Raw genomic sequence first — 10,465 nt, forward strand, 5'->3', positions numbered from 1 at the left:
CCAGACAGGACCTGTCCTTGTTCTTCTGGCTCTATTGATTCCATTAGCTCATGCCCTCTTGGAATGCCGCTTTTATGTGGAACTTCGATCATGTTATAGCTCTCCCCTTTTATCATATAAAACTAATGTCTGTGTCTGACATAAAGCCTTTTTTTATTAAGTGACAGGGATCCCAAGGCTACATTGTCAGTGGCAAGATTTATTTCAGTCCTTTTACCCCCCAAACATTAGATTTACACTGCTCAAGATCAATGGATCAAGGAGCTTCTAAGGGATAAAGGAAAGGAAGTGCTGAGCTTCAATTCTACAGAGTGTTATCAGAGGACAAAAGAACGGTAAACCTCACAAACCCCTATCATGTACAGTCAGACCAAGGATGCTGGATTATTATTTACAAACATTCAAGCCAAGGGTGACCTTCCAAAGGCCTCCTCCACCAGCTAAGCAAAGGGAAGGCTACTGGAGGTCTTCATAACCTGTGGTGCCTCCAAAGATGATAGAGGAATACAAAGCTCATTGATCTGATATCCTGAGTTTGTACCCAAGAGTGCCAAGGGCATCCAAGCTGTTTTCTCTTCCAAGAATAACAGGTATTACGTAATCATATTTGGGCACAAGGGTTTGCCAACTTTCTACCTTGTATACAGGACGCCAGCATTTAAAAAAAAAATCATCCTGCTGCTACTTGGAGTGGGCAAGGACGGCTGCTGGTGGGAGGACCTCTACCATAGAGGGAAGCCTGGCAGCCCTAGGCTTTATCTGGAGCCAGCCTGCTGTTCCAGGCAGCTTCTCTTTGTATCAGACAATCAATTGCAATACCAGGTGCAAGCTGTCCCATTCATGAGATGACTTCTTTTGCTTCAGTGTGGCGGAGGCCCATTTGGGCCTCCCACGAGCACAGCTACCAAGCATCCTTTCACGCGCACACACCAGTGAAATATGAAACTTCACAGGAGTACGCCACCTGATAGTACAGCATGGTGTAGCACATAATCCACAAGCCCAGAGCTGGCATTCTTCTCTGATTTTTTTTAAAAGCCATGCAGTTAATCTGGGGAAGTTGGCTACTGGCAAGGCTATAGGCAAGACTGCCTCATAGAATCATAGAGTTGGAAGGTATCACCAGGGTCATCTAGTCTGCACAATGCAGGAAATTCACAACTACCTCCCTCTTCGTGGGGCAAGTGCTGATATTTTGATATATTTAGATATTTTAAGCAATATGTTGTCTAAACTGTCTTAGCATTGTGGTTTGCACCAGTACTACAAGAAGAGAAAACTACACCCGCTGTGGATATTTTCAGGGTTATATTGGTTGCAAAGCAATGGTACTTGCTAGGATAAGACAAGGACTGCTCTAGAGATTAATGGGCTGTACAATGAGGAATCCTTGTGTAGCGATTCTGAACATCACCATGTTTAAATAACAATAGAACACACCCTAATTTGGCCCTAGCCTTTAAAATGTAAGACGAAGACATTCATTTTCATACATGAAATCATAGTCTGTTATGGATTCCTTCCCATATGCAGAACCAGAAGTTTAACTACACTTGGCTGAGGCTGATTCAGCAAGGAGGCCTCTGCGTGGCACTGACTGATGCTAAAGGGACTCTGGGCCTGCACCCTTGCGATAAAAGAAACAATACTCTAAAATGGCTGCATAAATCACTGGTCGCTTTTCATCCAGAACTGGTAAGTACAATGTTTGCAAATGACTGTTTCCCCCCCAGCTGCGGCTCAACTGGAAACGGTGCACGTCATTTACATTTCTATGGCCATGACAGGTATTTGTCTTTTAAGCAGTGAAAGGGGCTTGTGCCGGCCTTATTTTCCAGCTATATTTTAGAGGGAGAGGGCATCATCTGCGAATGTTTAGATCAGTGGAGGCTCAAGACATTTTGCAGTTTGAGGCTGCAGCTTGACCACCACTCCTTCTCAACCCCGTGATCCTTACTAATTTGCCTAACCCCCTCACACACCCCACGTCTCTTTAAAAGTGCTTCAGACAGCCACACATGCCCTAGGAATAGGGTTGCCAACCTCCAGGTGGTGGCTGGAGATCTCCTGCTATTATAACTGATCTCCAGCCAATAGAGATCAGTTCACCTGGAGAAAATGGCCACTTCGGCAATTGAACTCTATGGCATTGAAGTCCCTCCCCTCCCCAAACCCCGCACTCCTCAGGCTCCACCCCAAATATCTCCAGGTATTTCCCAACCCGGAGCTGGCAGCCTTACCTAGGAAGTTTTCCCAAACTCTTGCAACATTCCTTTGTTTTGTGATAGTTCAGTCACATGTTTTTAGATGAGGAGGAGTTGGCTTTTCCAAGGCAGGTTGTGGACCTTACCTTGCTGTTGGAAAAATAGGTTGGCACGGTTGCCAGGAGCGCCTTCTGTCAGCTGCATCTGGTTCACCAAGTCTCATTACCTAGACGCAGCTGATCTGGCCACACAGATCCATGCTTCTGTAAATTCACGGTTGGATTACTGCAATACGCTCTACGTGGGGTTGCCTGGAAACTGCAGCTGGTTCAGAATGCAGCAGTCAGGACCAAGCTGCTGGGAATATATGTTGCCCATTTTGAAACAGCTACAATGGCTGCCAGTCCATTTCCAAGTTCAATTCAAGGTGCTGGTTATGACCTTTAAAGCCCCTGACAACCTGGGGCCCACATATCCGAAGGGCTGTCTCCTTCCATATGTCCCTGTATGCCTACTATGGAATTCAGGCAGCCATTCGTTGGCTGTCCCGCTAGCTAGAGTGGCCTGTCTGGCATCAACCAGAGCCTGGGCCTTTTCCATCATGGCTCCTGTTCTGTGGAATGAGGCTACTTGAAGAGGTGAGAGGAGTCCCTTCTTTGGAGGTCTTCTGGAGTCTTGCTTGTTTGCTAGGGCTTTTGAGGGGGTTTGAATGACAGGCATCTTTTAAGAGGAGAGAGGGGGATAGAGAGATTTGGGGCTCTGTTATTTTATCTTGGTTTTATCTGGGAATGTTGTTTTTTAACTAGTATCGTAAGCCACCTTGAATCATGAGGAACGGATCTTGTACAGTTTGAGAAGCCCTATAGGGCACTATGGCTTGCCAGGCTGGTTTTAGAGAAGACCAGGGAGCAAAATGGATTAGCAGCTGTCGCTCCTGTCTGTGGAGCAATATTGGTGAGGCAGGGGCAGGGGCGGGGAGTACAGCAAGACAGAGGCAACGGCAGCTGGAGGTGGATGGAGTGAGGCAGGATTAGCACCAGGCAATGGGATGCTGGAAACCGGCAGGCGGGATGGGAGGTTGTTGCCCCCTCCAATCTACCACCTGAGGCAGCTGCCTCTGTGGTCCTTACTCTAGGCCAGCTCTGATTTGAACTTCCCTGTATCATCAAACTGAAATCAAAGCAGGCATAGAATCATAGAGTTGGAAGGGACCTCCAAGGTCCTCTAGTCCAACCCCCTGCAGAACGCAGGAAATTCACAACTACCTTCCCACCTCCACCCCAGTGACCCCTGCTCCATGCTCAGAAGATGGCAAAAAAACCTACAGGATCCCTGGCCAAACTGGCAAGGAAAATTGCTTCCTTACCCCAAGGTGGCAATGGGCATTTCCCTGGGCACGTAAGAAAGGGCCACAAGAGCCAAGCACTGATGCAACCCTTCCTGCCCTCCCTCTCACGTACACTCCTCATTGCCCAAAAAGCTAATGTGGTCAAGAATGGTAATTCCAGTTCAAGAAGATGTAGAATAGAAGATATTAGATTGTGGTAGATAATGAAATATATGTATACAATGAAAAGATGAAAATGGTGTGGAGCCGTTCCGAAGGTCAACCACGCATAATATATCACAATTGTTCCTATATATCCTTTTTCCTTTCCCACTTTGTATATTAAAAGAATGATAATTCCAGTGTATGTTTCACTGCCAAGACACACACTTTGGAATTTTGAAAGTTTGGAATTTTGTCAGATGCTCAGTTTGCCCATGAATCAGGTTATATGTGCTATCACATTTTAGTGACACCGACATCTGGAGACAAAGGTCTGGAAATGCTTGCTCATCAAAACAATGTCAGAAGGACGTAGAATTTCATGTCCTTTAGTAGGGTTCAGGTTTCATTTCTTACATTTTATTTCTTATAATGCCCCTGGTACACATAGTCCTGTTCCATATCTACAGTCTCAGGAATCTTGAAAGGAAAATGTCTGTTTTATTTTTAAGATGACGGAAATAGCTTGTATCACGGCAATTAGGCTTGAAGTATTTCTCCCAGGCCATAGCAAACTATAGAAGTTCTCATATCCATGCCAGGACTCTGTTTCTCTGTAATGTTCTTGTTAATGTGCCGCTGTCTCCACAGGTTACAGAGTTAATGAGAATTCAAAATGCTCTGTGGTGGTTAAGCTCAGTGGTTTAGAGCGGTGGACTCTAATCTGGAGAACTGGGTTGGTTTCCTCACTCCTACACATGAAGCCAGACGGGTGACCTTGGGCTAGTCACATTCTCTCAGCCCCACTTACCTCATTGGGTGTCTGTTGTGGGGAGGGTGAGAGAAGGTGCTTGTAAGCCGTTTTGATTCTTCCTTAGGTGGTAAAGACAGTTGGCATATAAAAACCAACTCTTCTTCTTCTTTTTACTCCTCAAATGTCCCAGAAATGGTTATGAAGTAGGACCATAATCCAGCCCTACAGCCCACAATCTAGGCTCTAAGAGAGACTTCCGCTAAATGACAGCGCATGTGTAAATAGATGCATAGTTTAATATCTGGTGTCTCCAGAAGGCCAGCTTATCCAGCGGGCAAGGTGAGGCAGTGCCTCCTTGCCACTGCCCTTGCCCGGGAGCCAGAAGAGCAATTCTTCCTTGTCTCTTCTCCCCAGTCCTTCTTGAAAACTATCAGAGCCAGCACAACCAAAACAATGGCCAAACTCTTGCAGGACAAAATAATCTCATGAGAATTTGGGGGTCTCTTTAGGGTACTTGAGCATAGCTGCATTTGTTTGAGAGAGGTTTGGGAGGATGAAGAAATGAGAAGCGTTAGTTCCAAATAGTGACAATGTTAAAAAGGCGCCACAGGCCCAATGTTTTGTGTAATTTATCAATAACAGACCTCCCTCCTTCAGTCAAAATCTAATCTTTATCAAGCATTGACGTTTCAGTCTCTCAGGTCAGTTTTATCTATTAATATGGCTGCCCATAAATCAACATCAAAATGTTCACTTTTTAGCACAAGCGATAATAATAAAAAAAAAAACAGTTTCTCTAAACTATCACGTTCTAAAGATCTGATCTAATGGCAGATTCCTTTTTAAAAAATCTTCCCTAATCTTCAAGCTGTACGTTTGAGAATAAAATAATAAAAGATGCCGAAGCAAATCAGAATGGGTCCCCTGCACATACACATACCCAAGTAAAAAGATTGCTATTTCTTTCCATTCTGGGGGAACAATAGCCATTATAGTAGCTGATCAATTGCCTTGTACAAAATCCTGATAGCAACACTCCTTCCAATTGTTTCTTCTTTACAATCTTACCGCAAAAGCTCCCCAACACGAACATGTCTCTTTTTGGGGTCAAGAGGAAGCGTATGAAAAACGAGCAGCCATTTGGGTTACCTGATGACTTGTCGGATACCTCTGATAATCTTTGATCTATTGCTGAACTTTGGGTCTTAAGACAGATCGGTCCTTGCCGCAAGAAAGAAAGAAAGTTGTGTGTCCCCCCCCCCTTTTTTTTTTTTTTTTACAAAACCATAATACCCAGTTCAGCACAATTGGACACAGGTGATTGCTCCTATACAAGATTGAGCTAGCGGCAAGCTTGGCCTACACAATTTTATCCACTGAGGTACGAGATCAGATTAGTTTTTATGAAAGCAGCGGATGCTGAAGAAACATGGTACCAGCCCGGTGGGAGAAAATGCAGCCTAAAGTTATCGCTGTCGTATGAAACCGAAAGACAGATTTATTTTCTACAAAGGTAATGGCTGTCCTCTGCAGGCTCATCTTAGATCTGCACTGCTTAAAATGAAGAAAAATCAACCACAAAGCACTGGGATAATCAGCCAGGCAACTTTACAGTGAAAACTTTTTTAGGTTGTGTGAGAGAGGAAGAAGAGGAAGATTAAGGGGGATGACAGCAGTTTCAAACACCTGAGGGGTTTGCGGACCTTATAGGCTTTAATGTTAGCTACATAGTTGTTAAGTTCCTGTTCTAAATCCTCTATTTGTTTTTTGGAAGAATTGTCAGACATAGCTCCCTGTAGTTCTTCCTTAACAGTGTCCATTTCTTTGTTCACTGATTCCACCTCAAGAGTAGCTTGTTCAGCAATTAATAATATGAGATCCATAGAGCATCTGTTGAGAATCACTGCCCATTTGTTTTTAAAGGCTTCATTGTTATTGAATAAAGCAGGTGCTTTTTGGATTCTCAAACCCCTTGGAATAATATTAGCCAGTGCATAGTTTCCTTTGCATTACTACAGCACAGTAGTTATTTGGTTTGTTAACCTCCAGGTGGTGGCTGGAGACCTCCTGGTATTACAACTAACCAGCCGATAGAGATCAGTTCACCTGGATAAAGTGGCTGCTTTGGCAATTGGACTTTATGGACTCTAAGTCCCTCCCCTCTCCAAACCTCTTCCTCCTCAGGCTCTGCCCCATAATCTCCAGGTATTTCCCAACCCGGAGCTGGCATCCCTAGGGATCCCTCGTGCCATAGGGGCTTTGCAATTCAAGGTAACACCCCTGAATCCGAACCCTGCGCTTCTACCCTCTGCCCGCCAAACAGGCAATCAGAAACAAGCTGGATTGCTAAGAACAACCAGCTATGCCTGTGCATAGGGAAGCCTATGGCTGCTTGCACAGCGCATCTGAAGAGGGAGAGGCATGCAGCATAACCTTTGCTTATTCTTATTCACTAAAAGTGAATGCAGCATAAGGAACCAGACAGAACCCTGCAGGACTCCCTAGCGTAAACACCATGGTGCCAAGCATCAGTCCCCTAGCATAACCGTCTAGAGCTGGCCAGTCAGGTAAAAGCAGAACCACCAAAGAATACCATGGCTGATGGTATCAAAGATCCAGGAGAATCAATTGGCTGTCTAGGAGTCAGTGTTGCTGTTGAAAAAGGTGGTGTAAAAATGTTTAGATAAAGAAATTAAAATGGGGCAGGTATGAAGAACCTAGAGTTTCAAAGTATCTAGGTGTTTATTCTCTCTAAGTGCCAACTTTAATCTTTGCGTCTGCTCAGTAGATTCAGACGATGGCCGAGGTGGTGACTAGTGCACCAAGAACCATGCAAGGGTAATGAGTTGATGGTCTGCCACAGCCTGGGAAACTTATGAAATCTTGACTGAGTCAAGATGTGGGGAGCTGTGGCCTTGCTGTGCGCTTGTGATGCATCAGGGCAGTTGAATGCTGGCCATTGTGTAAACAGTAATTACCACATCCTTTTTCCACCTTCTATCATTAGCGCAATCAAGTTTCCAAACCTAATAATATCTTAAAAACGCTGAACTACAAAGACCATGTCAAGTCCAGTGACTACAAACAAGCTTTTACTAGTTCCCAACAGTCTTGCATCAAAGAAGAAGAGTTGGTTTTTATATGCCGACTTTCTCTACCACTTAAGGAAGAATCAAACTGGCTTACAATCACCTTTCCTTCCCCTCCCCACAACAGATACCCTATGAGGTAGGTGGGGCTGAGAGAGCGCTAAGAGAGCTGTGACTAGCCCAAGGTCACCCAGATGGATTCATGTGTAGGAGTGGGGAAACCAAGCAGTTCACCAGATTAGCATCCACCGTTCTTGTGGAGGTGTGGGGAATCAAACCCGGTTCTCCAGATTAGAGTCCACTGCTCCAAACCACCACCTTTAACCACTACACCATGCTGGCTCACAGAGCACAGAAGGTTCCTTTGAAAGCACCCCTGGCCAGCATTAGACCCTGGGTAGGTTCATGCTGGGAGAGTCAGGTATTCAGGCCCAAGCCAAGCTATTTAAGGCTTTAGAGATCCAAACCAGCCAATTGCATTGGGTCCTGAAGCATACCGGAAGCCAGTGCACTTGATGAAGCAATGGGATTAGATCCAGTGGACCCTTGTTCCTATACCGGGCACTGCATTTTGCACTAACTGATGTTTCCACACAGTCTCCAAAGGCAGCCCTGCACAGGCGAGGAGGGCCATGGTGTAGTGGTTAGAGCATTGAACTACAATCGTGGTGACCCAGGTTCAAATTCCCACTCTGCAATGGAGGTTTGCTGGGTAACCTGAGCCAGCCTTTCTCAGCCCAACAGGGCTTGTTGCAAGGGTAAAACAGAGAAGGGGGGAATCACTGTAAGCCACTTTGGGTCCCTGTAGAGGAGAAAGAGGAGCCCTGTGGCACAGAGTGGTAAGCTGCAGTGCTGCAGTCAAAAGCTCTGCTCATGACCTGAGTTCGATCCCGATGGAAGTTGGTTTCAGGCTCAAGGTTGACTCAGCCTTCCATCCTTCTGAGACTGGTATCCAGCTTGCTGGGGGTAAAGTGTAGATGACTGGGGAAGGCACTGGCAAACCACCCCGTAAACATAGTCTGCCTAGTAAACGTCGGGATGTGACGTCACCCCATGGGTCAGTAATGGCCCGGTGCTTACACAGGGGATTACCTTTACCTATAACCCCTGTGGTCTCTGGGGAATGCCTCTTTCAGACTAGATTTAAAAACCTGAAAAGCACAGCTTTACAGTGCCTGTGGTACTGGGCTAAAGCAGAGGTTCTCCTCACGTTTGGCAAACTATTCCAGAGAGTGGAAGGTCTTTCTGTAAAGGAATGAGCCCAGGAGGTAACCAGGTGAATGGATCTGACAGGGTTCCAATAGGAGACTCTGAGGAGACCTGAGGTGGCCTACAGGTTCATATCGGCAGTCAGTCCATCAAGTAGGCAAGTTCCCAGTCATATAACCCTTACATTCAGGTGTTCCTTCACTCCTAAATCCCAGTGTGAATTTGTTGGCAATTTGTTGGCAATCTTATGGGGATATTTCTAAAGGATAAATTAATTGGAGTCATCCCTAAATCAATTGACAATTAACAATTTGCACTTTGTTAGTTGAGAAAACCAGACGAGGATATTGCACCCAAATGCAAAATAAATCAGACTACATCTCCTTGCTCATTCAGACTTATCACAATGTCATAACTCACTTTCTCATCCCGGCTCTTGGACTTAATTAACAAATTACCCAACCCACTTTTCATCACAGTAAGTGTTCTTATACTTCATCAGCTGAGAAATAATGCAACGCGAAAGCCAAGCTTTCCTGCCATAAGTTACCGCTTATTCCAAATGCCATCTGAGATTATTTCCTTTGCATGATAATTACCACCTAAACAGCAAGAGTTTTGCTCTTTGTGTTTTCAAACAATTAAAAAGCTACACAGCACAGAAGGTATAATAAAGTTCTGGCCAGAGAACAGGTAGAAATTTGGGATACTGCCCAAGATTCCTCTTCAGCCAATGCACACTGAATTTAACAACTTGAGGCTGAGGCCATAATCTACCAATATTGTCTCTGGTGCCAAGTGAGTGAAATTTACCAGCTCTGTACGTAACAAAACATTCACAGGCCATTTATGCATGGGGGTTTTGCCTTGGATTTGCCGCTCTCTAGATGCACATTTTCCCCATCCAAATTCTCAAAACTCTGAATGGGGGCTTATTGTTGAGTTTGGAGAATATGGATGGGGAAAATGTGCATCTAGAGAGCAGCAAATCCAAGGTAAAACCTCCCATGCATAAATGGCCACAGTCTTTCTCTCTCACTCACTCTGTATCTCTTTCTCTTTAGATGAATCACATTGTTCTAGAACACCTTCCGCAGACCACATGCTTAGAAGTGGATCCATCTCAGAAAGCCCTAAGGGTAAACATTTGTTCCGCCTCCAATCCTTATCAGAAGTGGCAGTTCGGAAATTATTATGCTGACTGAAGAGAAACGCAAGCAAACCAGACATGGGAGCCAGTAAATTGAAGAACGACAGCTGTGAAACTTCTGTTGGAAAGTAACCGGGCAGCTCAGTTCCTATCTGCAGTTAAAACCCCTCCCTTTCCAAGAAGCAGGTGGAAAAGTCAGAAGAAAGAGCTGGTTTAACAAGGCACGTTACCTTAAGGGATACTTGGCAGAAACAAATTTTCAGACCAAGGAAGTTTTTCCATAGTTATTTCCTCCTAGACCTATGGCAATATGCCTTTTAGAGTGTAAAACAAACAGTACTTGAGATAGCTCTGTCTTTTTTTTTTTTTTAAGGAAATTTTTTGGAGCTTTCAGTCTTTTAAGTCTCCCTCCATTTTCAAAACTTCATTAGGACCATAGTATACCTACATATCTAAAACCACCAGCCCAAGTATGTTGCCTGAGCATAGGTCCTGATGTCTATCAGACTGGATTGATCATGGCAGCCAGGTGAGCACCTACTTCAAAGCTGTGGCAGAAGTCTGACTTGA

General features: G+C 44.8%; 1 protein-coding gene across 1 annotated transcript in view; it reads left to right on the forward strand.

Moving 5' to 3' along the window:
• GALNT5 (polypeptide N-acetylgalactosaminyltransferase 5) overlaps window positions 1–9,978 on the forward strand; it is a 34,562-nt gene extending 24,584 nt beyond the window's left edge. Inside the window, exons 9-10 of the mRNA XM_056861466.1 lie at window positions 1,534–1,695; window positions 9,810–9,978. Coding sequence (XP_056717444.1) covers window positions 1,534–1,695; window positions 9,810–9,950 — 303 coding nt within the window. The 3' untranslated portion in view covers window positions 9,951–9,978. The remainder of the gene's footprint in view (window positions 1–1,533; window positions 1,696–9,809) is intronic.
• Window positions 9,979–10,465: the final 487 nt, after the last annotated feature.

Source organism: Euleptes europaea, chromosome 15 (assembly GCF_029931775.1).
Source record: "Euleptes europaea isolate rEulEur1 chromosome 15, rEulEur1.hap1, whole genome shotgun sequence".
NCBI lineage: Eukaryota > Metazoa > Chordata > Lepidosauria > Squamata > Sphaerodactylidae > Euleptes > Euleptes europaea.